We start from the raw sequence: 22810 nt of genomic DNA, 5'->3' as shown, positions 1-22810 counted from the left end.
CTCTTACCTTTATAAGATACACCAAAATTAGATATAAAAAGATCACAGTTCTCACTATAAAAGCTAAAGCTATACATAGTATGGACACCATAGGAGAAAATGTTCACAAGCTTAGGATGGGAAATACAAAACTTAATCTGGACACATTCCAGGTGTGTTTCAGTAGAGGACTCATAATCTATGATATATTCAAATGGGAGTATACTTCTCAGCAATGCAAAATGACCAACTACTCCTAAGAGCAACAGTATTGTGAAGAAGCTGGTAGTTGAGGAATACTTATTGTATTACCCTATTTATAGAAAATTCAAGAATAGGCAAAATTAACCTACAGAAAGTCCCAATTGGTCAGTGATTGTCTAGAGCCCAAGGCATGGGGTTGAACATAAAGGAATACAATATTTTGCCATAATGCAATTGTGTGAATTTTTATCAGGTTGCTGATTATGGAAGTATGCACACATTTCTAATAATTCATTAAGTTGTACACTTGAAATGGTTTTGTATTACTGTATATAATGCACTGTGCCCTGTCCCTGTGACTTTCCTGTACTCACACTTTGTAAATACTCCCTTCTTAAACCTCACCTCTACTTTGTGGATGTCATCTGTTTTTGTTAAGAACTTGAGAGAAATGCATCAGGTATTTAACTCCTTAAGATAATTTATTCATTAGATATTTGTGGGGAAATAGGAATTCTTGAAAGGAAGTGTCTTTGCTGTTAAAAAATAAATAAATAAAAAAAACTCACTGAAAAGGAATCACCTGTGAAGTACTCCCTATACATCCCTTTGTAAAAGATTATTTTTTCTGCCAAGCACCATCTCTAATCTAATGCAGTTTAAGGTGCAAGCTACATATTATAACCAAAAAAAGAAGAAGATAGAAGAAAAAATCTCCTGTAAACCAGTCAATTAAAGGGCTGTCTCTTTCTCATAAAAATAAAACTTTTTTTTTCAAAAAAGATTAAAAATACAAACAAACATTTTTACCAGGATTGTAAATTTAAAAACAGGAAATCTGACAGTATATCAGTGCTATATATAATAATGATGTTTGAAATTCCCTGAAATATGTAGACCATTTTCTTCTACTTATTTATACTCCCTCTGTACTGTTTCTGTACCAGATATTTGTCTTTAACCAAATGTAGAACTCAGAATTGATAATCCCCTGTGTACCATGAAATAAATGATTTTGTATTCCTATTTTTCTCCTTAGTATCCTGTAGTTTTATGCCTGAGAATTCCATCAAGAGAAAGACTTTCTAGCCCATTAACATGCTGTATATTTTTCAAACACAAATGCCTGTCAAGTAGAAATCTATTAAGCTATTCTCAGACATGAATAGCATGATAGAGACAAGTACTTCTTTCTAAACAGATATGTGGGAGCAAAATCTTGTCTGAAAGAAACAGGAACACATTTTGATAGCATTCAATTTTCTACAAAATGCTTATGTATCTTGCACTATATACCATGTACCATAATATGTGTTGGAATATAGTGATTTAAGACGAAATTTATTGTCCTTGCTGATATGAAACTTGCAACCTTGGTTAAGGGTTTAGATATCAAACACATTATCACATAAAAGATACAGACACAAAGAAAGAACTCTTCCCTGAAGGAAAAGTACCAGCTGCTATAAGAACAAGTAGAAGAACTTACTATAAACTATAAGGCCAGGAGGGACACTCGGAAGAAGGGTTCCTAAGCAGAGACCCAAAGTGTAGACAGACGATGGTGAGGAGTGTGGTAGGCATGCCAAAATGCACCTGGGCAGCAGAAACAGCAAGTTCAAAGTCCTGATGCTACAGAGTGCAACTGTTATGTTCATGGAAACAAAACAGACCCGAATGGCAGGCAGTGCTCTGAAGGAAGGAAAGTAGGAAGGAAGGAAAGGCATGAGATGAAGTTGCAGAAGTAGCCTAGGCTTTCCAGGGTCAGCTTATTTCTAAGTGCCATGGGGTGCTTATTCACAAAGAATATCCCCTGTAGTCAAAAACTACTGAAATCAGTTACAGAGCTTAGTAATTAGGGCAATAATAGGTAAACAAAAAGGAAAAAAAAAAAAAACAGTAGCTATTCTAGTCTACATAGAGAAAATCCCAAATTTAGGAATAATTTAGGTTCTAAAAATCTGTTAATTCCATTAGTTCATAAATTCAAAATGGCTAAGAGAAATTTAAGCTTATAGTCATTAGATGCATTTGTATTCAACAAGGTTGTGAAGTAGTTCATTTAAGTGTTTAAACTTTGAATGGTCTTCTAAAAACTTTCTTGGCTTTTTAATTTTAATTTTCATCTATATTGAAAAATTTCATTAACTGTCCACTGTCTTTGATGGTGTCAATCAGATTCTCTTTCCTTAATGTCTGGGTTAACTACAAAAGTTCACTTGGCGTTTGATATTCCATCTATTTGGCTGGAACATTAGCCTGTTCAGCCTGTGACAAAAGTTGCATTATGCACTTTTATCAATTCTTGATGATCACTATGAATTGCATAGACATAGCACTTGTTATTTTTTAGGATTCATGTTTCTCCAAATGTTTATCTCATCAAAAAATTATTACATATGCATTTATAATAATTATATTTTTAAAAGCTTTCTCTGATTTTTCGATTTAATTTCCAAATTAATCCTAGAACTCTTTCTAGAGGTCTTAATTTTTTGATTCTCTCACTATTATTGAATTTAACAAGACTATTGGGGTTATATTATTCATGAACTACCTCAAATAAAATGAAACATAAGAATAAATCCACCCCTAAACTGTCTAAGAAAATAATGACTGGACAAAATCTCCCTCTATCTGAGTCAATGGACAGAGAGACCCACTTTTGGAGCAATAAAGCCTACAAGCTGAGAATTCTTAGATAAAAGAATGTCTATATTAAAAAGAAACAATTATAATAAAAATTTAGTGTGAAATTGCAAATAAGAAAGAAAAAAATATTCAGTACCTAGCAACAAACTTAACAGTAAATGTAAACACAGATTATAAATTACATATTTCACCTTCTAAGGTTTGAAGAAATTGTCACAGTAATCTGAATAAACAAAAGTCCAACAAATCTTTAAATGATATTTTTTGAGAATGGTAATATAAACAAGTAACTGACAGCACATTAAAATGCATTTTAAAGATATGCTTTTCCTATATTTTATTATGAAATATTTTAAATTTTATTAAAGATGAAAAAAGTATAAGAAAATACACTGTATGCAAAACTGAGAGTCCACCAATATCATTTTTGTCACTTGCTTGACTTCATATTTATCCATATGTCCACCTCACTATCCATGGAACAATGCTCCCTCTATCCACAGATTTCTGATTGTTCCACATCTTTGTCAGAATTTCGTGCTGTACTCTGTTTAAATCTATCCATTTTAGTGACTGTATGGTAGTATTTTAGGATGGTTTTAATTTGCCTAATTTCATGTTTTTAATAAAATGGCACATATATAATAAATACACAAATACTGGTATTTCTTTTGAATATTCAAAATTATAAACAGTGGTTTAATTGTGGGAAGTGAGAAATGGGATGCTGAAAGTACAGAGAAGAGAAGTTTTTACTTATTTCACTCTTGAGGCTCTTCAAAATTTTTAAATGAGCACGTATTATTTGAAAATGACCCCCAACACACATCCCAAACTATTGATTCCAGTTTAGATGATCACATTTTTACAAGTGATTCTGATTAAAACTTATTTATACTTTCCATTTGAAAATTATTTTATAATATGATGAGATGTACCAAAGCCTAAATATAAACAAATTACTACTCTATCAGTTAAAATATCAAGTTATAAAATACTATGATGAAATTATTCTACACTAGAACTGCATATTATTTTTTTATGCTTGAAAACCATAGAATTCTCATTGTTTTCTAGCTCTTTAGTTTCAACCAACATTCTAAGTTAAACCACATAGTTGACATCAATCCAGAGTATTTGACACTGAACTTCAAATTTAATAACAAGCATACATTCCAAAATCATTTAGTGAAAGCAGCCTCCCAAAGGGCTAATAGCTCTGCAAACCCAGAGATATTGACAGAACAGGCTGCAGCCACTTGTAATACCTGTTTTAATTTAGATGCTAGATCCATGATCCTTGACTTTTCAGTTTTAACATTGTACTACTGATGTTCTGTTTACTTCTTGATTTCTCAGTTTTAGAATTCACATAAAGACTTGGTCATACCACATTTCTAAGAAGACAATATTTTTAACGTGGTTTAAATCAGTAGCAATGTTATTTGCCATAATTAAAAACCTGTTATCTGTGATTTATCACATTTAAGTAAAAACTATATGTGCCCCAGTGCAGTGGTGCATGCTTGTAATCCCAGTGACTTGGAGGCTGAAGCAAGAGAATTTCAAGTTTGAAGCTAGTCTCAGAAACTTAGCAAGGCCCTAAGCAACTTAGAGAGACCATATGTCAAAATAAAAAAATAAATGGGCTGGGGATGTGGCTCAGTGGTGAAGTGTCCCTGGGTACAATCCCTAGTACTAAAAAAAAAAAAAAAGAATACAACAACAACAAAAAACTGTATTCATACATAGTTACTTATATATTTTTTTAAAAACAGGGTATAGACATATTTTAAAGTGTATTTATACAGTTAAATTCCATGTTTATCTATTAAACATAATTTAAAATTTAATTATACATAAAGACTAATTTTTTAACCTTTAACCTTCCTGCTTTCCAGCTTTCCTTCCTTCCTCCTCTTTTTCTTGGTCTATATATTTAAGGTGTACAACATGCTTTAATACACATAGTGAAATTACTATGTTCAAACAAATTAATATATCCATCAACTCACAATTACATTTTTTGGTGGTAAGAATATCTAAAATCTACTCTCCTAGCAAATTTATAGTGTACAATAAAATATTATAACTATATTCACCATGTTGTACATTAGATCTCTAAGTTTATTCATTATACAAGTTTCAAAATAAATCAGACTTGTAATTTACATTCTTGGAACATAATTTTCCAGCTATAAAAAAATTCTATGCCAGGTAGCTGAAAAGAAAATATTTTTTTTTTCAGATTCCAAGTAATTTCACTTACCAACATTATTCTTCAACTCATGATTTAAAAAGAGATTGTTACTCCTCAGAGGAATGGAAATATTAAAATGACACAGCACAACATTAAGCACCTAGTAGATACTGCTGGGTTGATGATAGAAACAATCCCCATCTTTAAGATGAGATGCTTGGGAATTTACAGGAGAGAGTCTGGTTATAATATAAAGCACACTGGGTAGGAAAGAAGACAGGAAGAGAGAGAAAAGAAAAGAAAAGAAAATCCTAAAACACAGTATAACTTCATCTACAATTTTCTTGTTTCACCTGTTCATTGACCATGAAAAAGTTAAATTCAGTGACCTTGATTCGTTCAATATCTGTTGATCTCTTGATTTCTCCCTCATGCTCAATCCTGAGTTCTAATAAGCATTATTTAGGGAACTACTTTAACCTAGATTAGAAGTTTTTAAGAGTATATCTGTGTAAGAGTTTAGATACATAATAAATTAAATTCAAATTTAAATATATGTTAACCAAACTATAAACTAATTTGCTTGAATGCAATGAAAGGGGATGGTAAAAATAATCTGCTAAACTTTCTGACCAATAGGTTAGAAACTATTTCCAGGAACTAGTCTCAAAGGATGGAACACTTAATAACAGAAATTGATTTAAAAGCCAGAATCTGCTTTGACAAAAAGAATCTTCATCAGTGAAGATGATTAAATATCAGAATATATTTGAGAAGAAGATAGTTTTTAAATCTTATTACTAGGAGACCTTCCAGAATGAGGTCACAGTATTTCAAATATTCTCTCTGATTGCAAGGGTTAGTCCAGGTAATGTCTCTGGATATCTTCTGGTCTATCCATCCATGATTCACAAGAGACAAGCCAAAGTAGTCAGGTCTCTAGATTTCTGCAATCACAGGGGATAAGCCCAGGAGTGAAGCAAAGAGAAAAATAGATAAGTCTCTGCTTTTTATTGAAATTTTATGCTAGTTACTTGCCTTAATCCTTTTCCAAAAGGATTTGAAAAATTCTTTTGGGATTAGTTATTATTTATTTTTATTAATACATTTAAGTGAAAATAATTAGATTTATAAATCCACTAAATAGGATTCAGTATATAAGTGTAGTTATAAATATTTATATTTACAAATATGTATATATTTATAGATAGACAACTATATATTATAGTTATCTGCTATAAAAAATAGATCTTGAACATTAGATACTTGCCATACACACATATGCACACACACATCCATATACACAGATATATAAGCAATAGCAACAATATGGCTCTATCATATGTAACTTCTTAATTATGAGAGATTAAGAAAACACAGAAATGAGAATTTTGGATAACCAACTAAAATTTGTGCTTCAGCAAATTCACAAATCTTTCCAAAACACAAAGATGTAATTACTTAGAAAATGTCAAATATTCAATGATAACTGAAAAAAGGCTTACTGTGTCCAATAGAAAACAAAACACGAAAACAGAAAGAGAAGAACTCTAAATTTATAAAATTAAATATTAAAATGTTTATTTCCATCAAGGAAACTGTAGCATTATTAACTGAAAGCAGATTATACTAATACAAATTTAAATTTTCTACCTGCTCTTTGGCTGGAGAAAATTATCAGCCTCAGGATGTCTTCTACCATCGTCAAACTGGGTACATGTGCCTGACAGTCAGTCACAGCCCTATGACAAACATGCAAATGCAGGAATTCCACTTTCTGTGCCCAGATCAGCCAACTTAGTGCTCTTGGTTATTATTCAATTTGTGGAATGATGTGGAGATGAAATACAGATCAAGTAGTTGTTCATGACAAGCTACTGAAAATGAATTGGTGGAGCTCTCTTGTACACTTGAGGAACTTGTTGTTCACATTGGCTTTTCTTTGCCTCCCTTAGGCTGAAAAATCATAGTCTGATCTAACTACTCAAATTTAGATATTTTTTCTGTTCCCATGGGTATGAGCACTTAAGCTCTTATTAAAATATAGTTTGATCTTTAAAATATAACCTCATGATCAGAAATCAATCAAGTGAAAATAGATACAGAACGATATTTAAAGATATGGATGAATAATTAATGGCTGAGGTCATCATTTATTCTGACACAGTAGCCCCTGTATTCTCTTTTTGTCAAAAGTATTCCAAATTTTGCTTGGGGAAGGACAAGACATGCAGGTGATATAATCTAAAGGAAGAGGAAGGTACACATGAATCTTTGCTTTTCCACAATTCTTGTACTTTCTCGAGGGCACCACTGCCACAATGGAGAACCAAAATATTCCTAAGGTATTTGGAGTTTAAAAAACTACAGGAAAAAAATATATAGGCAAAAAAACCCCATGCTTCTTAGCAGGTGTTTAAGGCCCTTCATAACTGGCATGAATCTGACTTCAAAATCCTTATTTTTTTTTCTCTATTTTTTTTTTATTGTAAACAAATGGGATACATGTTGTTTCTCTGTTTGTACATGGCGTAAAGGCATACCATTTGTGTAATCATAAATTTACATAGAGTAATGTTGTTTGATTCATTCTTATTTTTTCCCTTCCCCCCCACAAAATCCTTATTTTAATAGTACCTCTCATGAGCCCAATGCTTCTTTCAAACTGGACCACTAACTCATGTGTCCAAGTGAGTGTTGAGATCTGAAGTAAAGCCTTCAATATCAGGATCTCATTGAGGCTCATTCTAGTCACAGGTCACTTGGTTTTTCTTTTTGGTTCCCTTGGTCCCTTGTCTGTCTCATCTTCTCAACTATCTTAGCTGTAAACAACATATACAAGAAGAGAGAGGGCTTTCTGCTTTGCACCCTCTACTCTAATCAAAAAAGACCCACAGAATGAACAGTGCTTTCACACTTGGTGTGCCCTTAATAAATGTGTCGACTTGATTGAAACAATGCAGGCCTCTCTCTTCAGTTTTCCTTTCTGTTCAAATATTAATATTGTGTCAGACTTCTACTCTGTTCATTCTGTATGGACCACTGGTCTAAATAGAATCTAAATGCTTAGAGAGACTGAGAAATTATTATATCAGCATGTTTACTAGACAGTTCTATTGTAGCCCATTCAACAGTGATAATAAAATAGCTAAAGTATACTAAGAAAGACACATTGCCAGTAGGGAAATGTTTAATGGTGTGATGCAGTGAGTGTCAGGCTTCCAGGCAGTAGAAAGAGGTTTTCAGCTTTGAAAACAACAAAAAGTGGGGCCTCCTGCCAAAGATAGTGAAATAAAACTTTGCTCATGCTCCTGTTTGCAGTAATAGGAAGAAAAAGACTGCCACAAAGGGGCAAACAATTACACTAATGAAGTTATGCCAAGTAGGGGGCTGGAACAGGCAATTTCTTTTCCAAGCTTGAATCCATGCATTTTGTAGCTGCATGAATAGAAGTATACTGCTTAATTGAATTCTCTGGATTCAGTGGGCTATATTCATGTTGCAGGTATGCTGATCTCGGAGGGACTCTTCCAGTGGTCATCTGGGGCAGGTAGAGTTTCCTAGATCCCTGAGAGTGATCAGATCATCTGTTTCCTCAGAATTTCGCCAGTTTTATCACTGCAAGTTCAGCATCCTGGGTAAACCACTTTCTGTATCCAGAAAACCCTACCTCTGATCATAATGAGCAAAGATTTGCTTTTTCTATAATGTGTCTAAACTATTATTTTCTATAATGTATGCTACAGGAAAAAGTTGAGACAAACTAAATAATCCTGTGACTATATTATAATGTAAAGTGATTATTATCCACATTTTTCAAAAGAGAATTTCAGACCCAAGAGAGACTGTAGTTGTCACTCTGTAAATCTGAAACAACTTTTTCAAGTATTGTCTCCTGAAGGGACCTTATATGTAAAGATTATATCACAGATGGGGTGTCACCTTGTGTGAAAAGATTTGTACTCAGATCACTCTAGCAGTGATGGTTTCTACAGATCTCAGGCCTTTTCCAGGCTGGCACTTTAGAGTCTAAACATCAACATAATGACCAGGAGTTACAGTGATGTTTATCATGGTTGACAGAGTTGTGTAAAAGTCCTCAAACCAAAAGAGATGCCTGCTATGCCTGAGAGCTCTTGCTTCTGAGATGTGTCTTTCCAAAAATTAAGTTTCTTTGCATTTAACAAATGACTCTGTGCCTACTAATGGAAACTATACCATCTGATGATACAAGTCCACCAGCTTCTTCTCTCTCATGTCATCACCACGTGGTAATGACTGTTCAACCACTATGCTCCCAGAACGCCTGAGTTGTATTTCACAAGTTACATGTATTCCAAGTAATAGATATATTATTCAAAGATTGACATGTACACTTAATACTGCTAGCCAGGCATTCAGACTTCCAACTTACCTCTTACATTTTCCTCTTCTCTGTTCTCTGTGTCCTGACAATATCGCCCAACACATTTTCTTGCTCATGATGCTATACAAGTTTTGGTACTGATTATTAGCTTGGTTTGCATTTTCTTTTGTTTATCTTCATGTCAAATTGTATCCATAGTTCTTTTCAATAGTCTGCCCTGATAATGCCAAATTAAAAATATCTCCTTTCTTAAATCTAGAGCACTGTATCCAATCATCTGGAAAGCAATCACTCTCAACGATGTATTGTAACTGAGCTAACTGGATAAATATCAAAAATGAAATACTTATATTTTTGTAGCAATCACCATTTTTATTATTTCAAACATAAAGAATGCTAAATTGTAAGTAGAAATAAAAACATTAAATAATGTTCTATTTTTTTGAAAATATAGAAATATATAATTTGAAGAATATTTGTTGATAGCCATGATTACGTTAGATCATAAAAATATGGTATAGCTATGCACTTCTCTCATACAGAGAAAGTCTATTTTCACATTCTGTGAGTCCCAGATGGACTTACAATTAGTTTTGCACAGAAGAGTGACAGGCATTAGCTCTTGCCTTGGATTCAAATGATCTTGTATGCTTCCACTTATTGCCTAAGAATCCTGTTTCTGCCACATAAACAAGCTTGGTCTGGCCAGCTGAAGGATGAGTGGCACACAGTTCAATTCCTCCCTGTTGCCTCAGACAACAGTCAGACAACCACAATGCATGTGAAAGCCAGCTCCTCTTTAGCTGACATGCCTGAGTGAATGCAGATGAGACCAGAAGATTCATTGCTTTAAGACACCAAGTTTTGGAGTGGTTCATTACACAGCAACATCTAAAAGACACAGCAATTATGTTAGGATAGGATAGGATATTAGAATATGATGTACTAGACTCTTAAGAGTGGAAGAAGAGATAAAGAATCTTCTCTGACCTTCTATTTTTCAGATTCAACATCTTGTTTGTTCTTTATTTGCGATTGCTATTGTCTGAGATCCCTTTACAATCTATTGGTTCAATCTGTAAGCTTTTTCTTTTCTTTGCTCTCTGTTCAAGTATGTCCTGAATTGAGCAGTTATAGTAACATATAGAAAAACAGGTCCAGAAATACACCTTATTTTTTTTGGCATGGAGTGAAACAATTAAGTCCTGGAATCAGGTTGAACTAGTTCAAATCTCAGCTCTGATACTTGGTCATTATTTGACCTTGACCATGCATAATGTTTCTAAGCTTCAGTTACCTTGTTCATAAAATTATAGTTACTACCTACCTCAAAAAGTTGTTTTGAGGATTAAAGAAATAAATGCATAATATTCAGATATTAGCTTAATTTAACATTTCAACAAGTATTAGTTATATGTAATAATTATGAGACATAATTCTATTTTAAAATAGCATTTAAAGTACCTCTTCATATTCACCCCCTATTATATTTCTTGCTGTTTCTAAATGCTAAGCAAGACTAAAAACCAAGAAATATATTAATCTTCTAGTCTTAGATTTAGAATTCATAGTGTCTGAGAATTATAGTGCAGTTCTGGCAGCATGCTGTTATATATTTAAGAAACCATTATGTATTGAGCAAAACTGTTATTTTAAGTGAGTAAGAAGGAGTGAGAAATTATGAGGTATGGAAGCATCTATTTTATTAGTAGTGATTGTGCTATTTTTCTGTCTCATGCTTATACAATCTTCCCTATAAGACACAATCTATTATTTACCTTCATAGAATGTGGTATGTGGTATTATTTATTAAAAGAAACTTAAAAACATACTCTATATATGCTTTCTTGGAAAATACACTCATCACGCAACAGCTTCAGTGCATGCATTTTTTTCACAAGATGTTTTGTGTATGTTAGACATAATAGCCATATTCATTACCTTTTGGAAAGAATCTATGGGTTTAGTAACTGTAGTATTCATTTTAAGTTTCATCTTGGTGAGTGGGACTATTTTCAATGGTTTTTGCCTAAATAGCTGGGAGTTTTCTAACATTATATTTCTGGTTAATATAATATGATATTTTCTCTAGTGACTGAACTTGTACTGTTTTAAGACAGTTATTGTCATTAAGAATGTATCCTCAAACTCATAGGATATCTGGAAAGCATTATAAGATTAAACTTGATTTTGTGTGATGTAGTTAAGATTCATTGATTTCCTAATAAAATTAAACCAAGGCAGAAATGTAAAAATCATGATTAAGAATCTAGAAGAACTGAAAATATATAGTCATATGTGAATGACCAATGAGCAAGCTGAACACAGAGGCTTTAGAAAAATGTAGTGTTTCTACAAATATACTTTCTCTCAGGTTTCTCAACTAGGAATTTTATTTTTCTGAGGTTGGATTGTCCCCTGTGGCCCTTGGTGATTCTCCAAGCTAGAAGGGAAGGTGACTAGCACTGGATTGAGAGGTTTTATGTGGTAGATCCTGGAGTGAAAAAAGAATACTTTAAAAAATGTTTTATTTGTTCCTTTTTGTTATACAGGATAGTAGAATGTATTCTGACATATCATACATACATGGACATTTTTGTGGTTGTACATGATGTGGAGTTACACTGGTCATGTGTTCATATATAAACATAGCAATGTTATGTCCGATTCATTCTACCGTCTTTCCCATTTCTACTCCCCCTTTCTTCCTCCCAGTTCCTCTTCCCTCCCCCCTCCTTCCCCCTGTACAATTGAGTCAACCTCCACTCCTTGCCCCCACCACTTGCCTATTGTGTATTAGCATCTATATATCAGAGAGAACATTGGCCTTTGGTTTTGGGGGATTGCCTTATTTTATTTAGCATGACAGTCTCCATTTCCATCCATTTATATGCAAATGCCATAATTTTCATTCTTTTTTATGGTTGAGTAATATTCTATTGTATATATATATATATATACCACGTCAGAAAAGAAAACTTGATTGAGAGTCATGATGTTGTAAATAAAAGTAACACTGTGCTTAGGCTTATGTCGATAGCCTTAACTTTCAGATGAAAGTTTAGCCTTAGGAATTGGAATGTATGATATAACTTAAGTCATTAACACCATGTTGACCTTAACAAATGCCAGTCTTTTTAAAGTAAATTATTTAGTATTCCTTTAAAGTATGTAAGAGGTAGAGTTAGTGACTCATAGAAAACGGAGAATGGCAACTTCTTATTGGGTATGATTTTTAAAAATTTAAAATTTTAAAATTTTTCTAATTTTTATTGGTGCATTATAGTTGTACATAATGGTGGGATTTGTCATTACATATTAGTACATTCACACAATATAACATAATTTGACCAATTTGCTCTGAGCACTTCTCCTCTCCCTCCCCTTCTTCCACCCCTTGGTCCCTTTCCCCCTATTCTACTGATTTACCTTTGATTTTAAGGAGATCTCCCTACTGTCTTTTCCCTTTTCTTCCACATATGAAAGAAAACATTTGTTGGGTGTGCTTTTGATTGGCAGCCAACTTCAGGCTGCTTCAGAGGAGCTAGCCAATGCTATTCATCAATCATGAAAGTCTTCGGAGCCAGCAGTGGTTAGAAAACAGTTGGCAGAGTTGATAATGGCTATAATTTCCTTTCCTGAAGTGAAACCATTGTCTGCATCCCAGGTTGATGTGGATGTGGGGTCACCTGCATTCTCAGGATCTAAAGAGTAAATCTATTTTCCCCAAGAGTGAAGAGTTGCTTTGGGGATGCCTTTGCCCACAACACAAAACTACCTGAAGTTTCATATTCTTATGTATTATCAAATAATGGAAGTAAGAGTGTGATTGGCATTTAGGATGTAATGTGTCTGCTCTGTGGGAAGACTGCAGGGAGGATGCTGAGAACTAATAAATAGGTCTGGTATGATCAGGAGTCCAGGAGAGGATTGAGCTTATTTTAGTGTTTGTCACTACATTCCAGCTTGGTTGTGCCTGACACTACCTAGGAGATGATAGGGGTTGCTTTCCTATAATAGTTTCAGCAAGTCAAATTCCCTTAAATATCGCAAGAGATTAAGTTTGAGGACAAGAATCTTTAAGTTTGTGGAACTTAAGTAATGAATATGATGTTGAAATGACAGAAGCCACACAGAAGAGGGAGATAATACTTATCCATCATAAAAGAGAGAGAAATGGAAATTGGAGAAAGATGTTCAAATTTATGTGGAAAGATCTGTATTTTACACCCCAGGAAAAGAAGAGCTTATGTCAAATACATTTAAGTAGCAAAGATAGGTTTTAAAGAGACTAATCTCTAAGAATATAGAGATTGGATTTAACATGGAGCAAGAAATTGAAGGAAGATTAGTAAGAAGATCAGTTTGCAATTGCCTAGGTAACAGGCACTGAGGACTAAAACTAAGTTTTAGTTAAGGTTGATGTGAGTGTGAACATAATTAAATAAAAAATACATGGACCCTGTGACTAAATTATATGCAGTAATACATTGTGAAAGTGAGCCCTGTTTGTATCTGATAACTTTTTTATGTGTTATTTGAGAGGTGTCATTTTTTCAATACTTGGCAAACTTGGTCCAGAGATTGCAAAGATGTTTGTGCAGGGTCAATTGTTGACCCATGGGGAAGGGATTATAGCAGCGAAAACAGCCATTTTCTAGGTGGAGGAAGTTTTCTGACTGTTCCAAAGGAGGGAAGTTAATTAAGGGGACTGGGATAGATCCGATTTGTTTGAGGACAAGAACCTTTAAGTTTGTGGAACTAACTTGATTGGGAAAACTAAATTTAAACTTTCTCAGCAACTAGAGAGAAGACCAATGCCATGAGAAAAAGTAAGTTAAGAGCCCCTAGAAAGTAAGAGCCACCTTAGCCTCAATGTTACATGAATTATTTTAGGCCCTGGCTAAACGTAAGTTAAGGTTAGGACGAGGGCGTGAAGATAGTATGCGACCTCCTAAACTTTTTAGAAGAATGTAAAAGCAATGTCAGAGATATGCCAGAAATATCAAGTAAAGTAAGCCAGCTATATTCATACCTTATGCGACTTAACCCCTTTTAGATTCTACAATAACAAATTTGCTGTTTCAATCAAGATCAATTATAAAACAAATTATGAAGAACTTTGATAATTGTCTTGTTCACATTCACTAAGTTATTTTTCATGGCAATAACTGAACAACCTTGGAAATATATATATATATATATATATATATATATATATTTTTTTTTTTTTTTTTTTTTTTTTTTTTTTTGGCAATTGTACCTATTTGAAAATGAAGTCAGAACAGGTGAGTTTTTTTTTTCTTTCTTTGGTCCATTGCAATCCCTCAGGGTCCTTCCTTCCTCTCTCCATTTTTCTCTGTCTCTGCTTTAGGGTTTCCCCTTTCATCACCAACTCTTTCCTGATAAGTTTCAATCTTCCTGGTGACGGTAAATCAGGAGGGACCCAGTTCCTGGGTTTAAGAAAAGCAGCCACAGCCTAGTGCAGAACCATGGACGGGGCTAAACCCTCCTTCATCCAGGCCAAAGAGAGTTGGTGCCCTTGAGAACCACTCTACAGAGACAAGCTTGGACTGGCAGAGAAAAGGAGAAAAGAAGATGATAACCCCCATTCCTAAGATGCCTTTCTCTAACTCCACCGCTGTTTTATAGACCTTTCTTAATTCTGGTGCTGATAAGGTTTGTACTTTAGAATTAGAAAGAGAATAAAATATATGGGAGTTTTCCAATGTCCCCTATAATACAACCAGTGGAATTCTGACTATAAATGTCCAGGGAAGGGTAAACTTAGATGTGCTCAAAGCCTCAAAAGGTATCATTCTCATGTAAAAGATGATTCATGTAAGTTTCTTAAATCACTTCATTCACTTTCATTTATCAAAGTCATTTCATTGAATTGATGCAGTTTTCCATAGATGTGTAAGACTCACATATCCCTTAGAGAGTGACTGTTGAGAGCAGGATAGTATGATGATAGCCTCCAGCTGCTACCCTCCAGAATCCACCATGGCATTCATCCCGGGGCCACATTCTCTACAAGTTGCTCCCAACCATGACTGAACATGGTAGAGGTAAGAAAACTGGCTCCTTATGCCAAATGCAGGACTCCCTTTGGACTCTTCTCTAGGATTTCCCATCGGTCTACCTGACACTTTGTTCTTACATTTAGTTTAATGCTTTTACACCTAATCCTCCATCCTTTCCTCTATTCTTTCACAGATGATAGATCCCTATCATGGGTTCCTCCTGCATATTCCTGCTCTTTCTCCATTCTATCTCTGAGGTATTCCCCCCAATCAATCTCCTGGATATTAGTAATGTCTTTGTGTATGCTTCATTGTTTATACATAGGACAAAAATTATCAAAATCTTTTAAAATCGCTAAAAATTGTGAAATGCTGTTATGAATTTCACTGAAATATACATCCTTCTAGCCTTTTTTCACAGTTTTTTTCTCTTTACCTTTTCTCTCTCCCTCTCCAGGTTTTTTTTTTTCCCCCAGAACCTGATGGGAAAAAATAGAATGAAGTTTGGCATGTTGTTTCCAGAAATTCTTATAAAAAAATGTACAGAGAGCTAAGCAAAAACTAGAAAGCAGAATCATTGACTCCATAATCTACTTTTCCATGTGTTCAGGTTGTTCTTTTCATTGATACCCAAGAAAGAGGAGGGAGGTATGAATGCTGTATGACTTTGCAGTGGTTAAAGATGGTGAAGGTGGAAAAGTGAAAGATGAGGTCTACTGTCACCAAGGAGCAATGTTGCTGTGTTTTCTAATTTTTTTCCCATCTCAGTTTTCTAGGACAGTAGTAGTGATTTTTTAGAGGAATGATAGTAATACTTCCATTTATTAAGACAGATATTTATAATATTGTTTTTAAATAATTATTTTAATAATATTTAAAATATTAATAGGAAAAGCATAATAAAAAAAATTCTCTCTCTCTTTTTTTTTTTTTTTGGCACTGGGGATTGAACCCAGAAGTGCTTTACCACTGACTCACATTCCCAGCCCTTCATACTTTTTATTTTGAGACAGTGTCCCAATAAGCTTAGGATCTTGCTAAATCGTTGAGGCTGGCCTCAAAATTATGATCCTCCTGCTTCAGGCAGATGAGCTGGTGGGATTGTATGCATGTAACACTGTGCCCAGTCATAAGCAAATATTTCTAAAAGCTTATGATCCAAAGTTCATTTATAGATGCTCTTTTCATATTCTTCAAGAGAAAATAAGCATTTTTGCAATGATAAATTATCTGTTTTTAAGAAAATTACTGAGCATTTTTATTTCAAATCTCCTTTAACCCTTCTCCCAAAAACACATGAGTCAGTAGCAATCATAAAAGGAAGATACAAAGGAGATACGTTACAAGAATCTTGTCAACTATCTCCACACTGACACCAAAAACAAAACAAACAAACAAACAAACCAACCACAGGAGTTGTATATGGGTTTTCCAAAGAGGACCTACAGTGGCTACTAATCTCTTTTAAAGAATCAAACATGCCAGACACTCCATTTGGGGACTAACCAACAGGGACATTTCAACACATACCTCTCTAACCCTAGAACAATACCAAAACACACCTTAGTGTATTTGTTTTATTTATACCAAATCATCTTTCCCTTTTCCATTCCACACTCAGGGCCGTCCCTCGCCCCATTTAAGATTGGCTTTGCAAATCTACTTTAATGATTTAGTAAATTTTTGTAGTTTATGAGAACAAGTTATGCAGCAATATTTTAGTAAATTAGGCACAAAAAGAAAGTAATGAAGAAAAATTAAATGTGAAGCCAAAAACAGGCCTTGCTTTGTCTTGGAGGAAGGTAGGGGTAGCCAAAGAGGACCGAGTGGTTGCAGAGGAGTGTGGTCCCCTTCTGGTGAAGAACTGACAACTACCTGGAACCCAGAATGATACCCCTCTCCTTTAAGTTGCTTTAAAATAACTAAAAATATATAACAGTGACTGTGCCACAAAGAGCATTCCAACCACCTGCCTACCTCCAGAGCAGAATCTGAGTCCTGTCTATCCCTCAAGGGAGACCAGGGATGGAACAGTCATACAATATCCCTCCAGTTCCATCTGAGCTAGTCAGGAAACTAAGGACTCAGATATTCATGTTTCTTTCTATGGGTGTCTGCTTTTGGGTGATCCCTTGCTGTCCCCTGGCACTGTAGGTGTGAATATAGGAGTGGGGAGGGGATCTATTACAGGTACCTGTTAAACTCCTCCAAAGATGAAATGAGAGTGAAATCATGTCATAAATTCAGCATGTGAAACAGGTTCCCCAGGATGTAGATGAGAGTAGAAAGGGATGGGAGAAGGCATAGAAAAGACAGAAAAAAACTGGTGACACCTACCAGGAAGGCCAAGAAACAAATAAATGAACAAAAACAATGTGCAATCTGCATGTAAAGAAGGTCTCTGTCTACCAGATTGGAGTCAGTATTATAAATGTAACTCGCTACTTCTTTTTTTTTTTTTTTAACCCCAGTACCTGATTACCCAGGGCCTGTCTCTTTGATTCAACCCCAATCTCACTCTTCTCTCACATTTTCTCCAGGTCTCATGTCATTTTGTTCTGTGCATGAAGCTTCCAATGTCAAAGCATGTGTATTATGACAAATTCTCTAAGACTGAAAATTATCCCCTTCTCATGCAATCACAATTCTAAAATCCCTGGGAGAGTCCTTTTAAATAGGCATTTTCTGGAAAAAAAGAAGGATGTGGAAAGTATCTATTGGAAATACAAAAATGACCCATGTTCAGCTAGAAGGTTACTCAGAGTGCATTTGAGAAACACATTGATGTAGATTAAATCTGTTGCTTTAGCAATGATAAAGGTTCATATTTAGACATGAGTTAAAAAATCAAGTTGTTTCAAAGTGATGGATGCTATGGTAGAAGATAAAGGGTCTATAAGATCATAAACTCAGATAAACCTCCAACATCATGAAACTATGTCCCAACATTTCTTCATAATTAAATTGAAATTCAACTCAATTATTTTCTAAGATAGCCATCTTATTCAATTTTTTGAGTTATCATTCTTAGTAAACTGAAAGAGTATGTGTGGGATAGTGTAAAAATAGTTGATTTATCACATAATTTTTTGTGGATAATTCATAGTGATTTTTCAACATGTCTGTTTTTATAGCTATTTAAATCACTATGACATTATAATAGAAATGAGAGGAATTCTTCACATATTTGAGGATATCGACATTAAAATCATAACAGAAGTTACCTCTTAATCCCTTCTATTTGGGAAATAAGAATAAAAATTATGTGTATGTGTATAATTTTTCAGGAGTTTTAAATTTGAAGCTCTAAATCTTACCAATGTTTCATTTAAAATAAGGAACATATGGATATATTTAACAAAATATTAATTTTAAAAGTATGAGAGTATCATAAGACAGAATTGTAAAACTTTTTGCCAAAACACCCCAAAGTATGCATATAACCTGTTTCTACTTATATTAGAAAAATATATTCAAATTTCAATACTCACATATCACCTAATATAGATCTTTATCTCTCTATCAATATACATACAGATATATGACCTATGTATAAACTTTAGTCCACAAATCATATCTTTAAAAAAACTACCACAGGGTTTATTATAGTATTTACAATAATGGCACCTAGAAATCATTTACTAATAAATGTTGCATAAGTATTGTGAAACACTTGGATTACTTAGATATAATGAAGAGAAAGTTTTTGCAAGGCACAGTGTTAAACAAAAAAGTAAAGAAAAAAGAAAACTGCAAGTTGCAAAAGCAATATAGTACAGCGATTAAGATAATAGACTTTGAATTAGATTATCTGAGCTGAATTATTGACTTTGCCACTTACTAGCTGTATTAAGGGAGAATTTTCTAAGTGCTCTGTGCATTGATTTTCTCATTTGTAAAATGAATGTCAAAATAGTACTTACCTCACAGGCCATTATGAGGATCAAATGAGTCATTATATATGAAACAGTTACAATTGCTGGTATAAGATCTGCATTGTTAGTGCTTACTTATTTGCATATAGAAAGCAATTTAGACTAATTTATGCTAAAATGCACTGAGATCACAAAACTATTGATTTTATATGAACATAGATATGAATGCAAGCACACAGAAAGAGGCCTTATGAACATACATGCCAAAGTGATACCAGTCTGTAATTTTAGGCCTTATAGAGAGGATGCTTCTTGTTTCAACATTTCACATGGAGAATACAATTCATATATTATTTTTGTGACTAAATGTTACATATTTTGATATATCCATTAAATGTAATACTATGCAAGTATGAAAAACAATATAGATTACATTCATTGAGTTATTGACAGAAAGATGTACATGCACATATCACTAAGTGCAAATAAGCAAATCAAAACAGCATTGTGTTAGTATAAATTTAATTATGTAAAATTGTGTGGTTGCATTTGTATATGGAATAATGTTAAAAGCTAACTGGTTAGATTATTTCAATCTTCTTCATGTGCATACACATATATATGCATATGTATATATAGCTGTTTACATATATATTATATATATATTATATACATACACATTCAAGTTAGAACCTTTTGTCATGAGCATGTGTCTTATTACTTTTTAAGAAAACAGTATAAAAGCTACTTTATTCTGAAAGAAATAAAGCAACAATGAGGTTAACTATACCATCATGCAATACTTTGAATTCAAAATGTGTGCTAGAAGCACAGTCAAGTGCTATGGATGAACAGAATGAATTAGAAAGATTATGAACTACTTACCCACCAAACACCTGGAGTGCAGAGTATTTGGAAGCATCCAAATCATTGCCACTTACTATTCGAGCCTTAAATGAAGAATAAGAGAAAACAAAACAAAACAAACAGTATTTTAGCATACCGTAGCATATGTAAGTGAAATTGGAACACAGGTCAACTGCACTACACACGTAACACCTAGTATGGACAGATGCTAAGCAGGGTCAGCTCCAAGTCAAAGCTGTGTTTTGTGAGTGGAGGTTTTGAAATTAGCTGTCAGCATTTTAAAAAAAGCACTGGCAGAGTCCAGGATAATACATCATATTCCAAATACCATTGCCCTTAAAACTTGGTATGTGCAGTGAAGTTCATGAATCAGTCAGGAAGGTCATGACTTAGCCAGACTTAAGAACAGATGCTGTGTTTGACCGAAGCAGACCCCTAGGGTTGGCAAGGTAAGCTAAAGTAAGCGCAGCTGGCAATGTGTAACCTCTTCATAAATGCAACAGATTAGGGCACACTTAAAGGACAACCAAAGAATGGAAAGCTGGGGTGACATGCACATTTCACAACTAAAACAGAGAAACCAAACAGGTCTAATATGTAAACAAACAAACATGTACAAAAGACAGATCCCTCAGGAGGGAAGAAAAAGTATGATTTAAAACCTTTTCATCCACAGAACTGCTATCTGAAAGAGAATCAGGAAAAGAAGGGATAAATGTTAGATGGATTACTTTTCGAGAAACCATTTAAACATATACATGAACAAAGTGTTATTGTTACATTGTTAAAAATCATAAGTGAACAGTTTCAAGGCTAAACCCCATGGGTATAGGGAGAGTAAGTCCTCATAATTTAAAGAGCTGGAGAAATGTGAGAGAATGCTTGAAAAGTATTGCTGGATTTAATGAATGAAAATGTATCATATTAAAAAAAGGACAGTTGCAGAACCAGAAGTCCTGGGCTCTAGCTGGGGCTCTGCCACTTACTGAGCACACCGGGCAAACTACCAAATTCTCTAGAGTCTACACTCAGCTCTGAAATAAAGTCAGAAAGATTTTCCCTAATTACCTCACAACTTTGTTGAGAAGATCAACTAACAATATTTTTTAAAGTATACCTCAGCTGTCTATAAAACTAAACTAATTTTATTAAAAGATTACTTATTTATGGTTCCTTATCTAGAACTAAAACTAAAAATAATTTAAATGATTTCATCTTACAAATACTGATGACTTAAAGCATTAAGAGCCTTGATTAAAATCACAAAGTTAGTAAATGGCAGAACTGAGACAGGAAGCCAGGTCTCCTAAGGCTCCACTTGGTGCTTTTTAGATCCAATGCTTTATGTGATTTGCACAAACCAGCATGGGGTGGTTGGCCCAGAGTCTGACAATGCAATTTCAGATAAACCATAGGTACAATAGTTTTCAGTTTTTGAGTGTGTATGGGCCCAGGTAGATGGACAATGGACTGCTGTGTGCTTGTAGTGGTGGTGGTTGTTATTGTGGCTGTTTTCAAACTCCGGTCTAAATCTTCCAGGTCATAAGACATGGTTTATTTTTACTTTAAACTTCCAGGTCATAAGACATGGTTTATTTTTACTTTTAAGCGAATATTTTCACCTTATATAGAACTATTGTTCTTAAATGTATTCAGCTTTGCTTATTAGTTCACTGCTGGAAGGACATCTCTAGGGCTACAAATAAGCAAGAAACTAGAGTTGGAGTGACTTGGAATTCAGTTTAACCCCTCCCTGTTTTTAAAATATAGATGAGCCTCAGCATGATAATTTATGCAATGTCATGTAGCTCAACCATGACCCATCACTAGGTATAGAATGATTGAGTTTCATAACTTAACATCTTTGTACACATTTTATAATATCTCAAATTTAATCTTCAAATATAAAACATGGAAAGATGTATTATAAAGTAATAAAAGATGGATCTTATTGACATAACTATTTTAAATACTATATAAAATATAGCAAATAAAATTCACTATTATTTTGGAAGACTAATAGGTTATATCCAGAAGATTTTACCCTAGGAATCATTTAAAATCATGAAATGACCAATTTAATATGACATATCAATTGATCATACATCAATTGGTCAGTAAATATATACCTGAATTTTAATAGGTACAAAAAGTCATTTGATAAAATTTCAAGCCTTCAAAGAATTATTAAAAACCTCTTTAAAATGGATTTGAATGGGTCTGCCTTAAATTTAATATGTTTAAAAAATCTTAATTTCATAGTTGCCAACTTAAGTGTGACTTATTAGCACATTTCGACTATCAAGGACAACGCTAAACATTCCACTACATAATTTAACTTATATCCAGAAGTTCTGACCAATATATTTAATCATGAACAGAAAGGGAGAACATAAATATTAGAAGTCAAAATACAAAGTTGCTATTTTCAGTAATGATAATTTTACATCCAGAAAACAAAATCAAAATCACCTGGAATACTGTAAGGGCTAATAAAATAGCTAACAAAGCAAATATTTTATTATAAATAAAATAATAATAATAATATATAATCAATTTAGTAATATATTTTATAACAATAAAATATCATTTCTAATATAAAATAATATTTCTTATATTGTTAATACAATAACTATTTTTA

General features: G+C 33.7%; 1 protein-coding gene across 2 annotated transcripts in view; it reads right to left on the bottom strand.

The window, feature by feature from the left end:
- Positions 1 to 22810, bottom strand: part of UNC13C (unc-13 homolog C) — an 869114-nt gene that overhangs the window by 420963 nt on the left and 425341 nt on the right. For both annotated transcript variants that reach the window (XM_079129872.1, XM_079129871.1), the window contains 2 exons: positions 20832 to 20854; positions 20188 to 20252 (listed from right to left, as the gene is read on the bottom strand). In XM_079129872.1, coding sequence (XP_078985998.1) covers positions 20188 to 20252; positions 20832 to 20854 — 88 coding nt within the window. The remainder of the gene's footprint in view (positions 1 to 20187; positions 20253 to 20831; positions 20855 to 22810) is intronic.

The sequence above is a fragment of the Sciurus vulgaris genome (genome assembly GCF_902686455.1).
Source record: "Sciurus vulgaris genome assembly, chromosome: 2".
Lineage (NCBI taxonomy): Eukaryota > Metazoa > Chordata > Mammalia > Rodentia > Sciuridae > Sciurus > Sciurus vulgaris.
The sequence above is the reverse complement of the archived record's forward strand: the minus strand, read 5'-3'. Positions and strand labels throughout refer to the sequence as shown.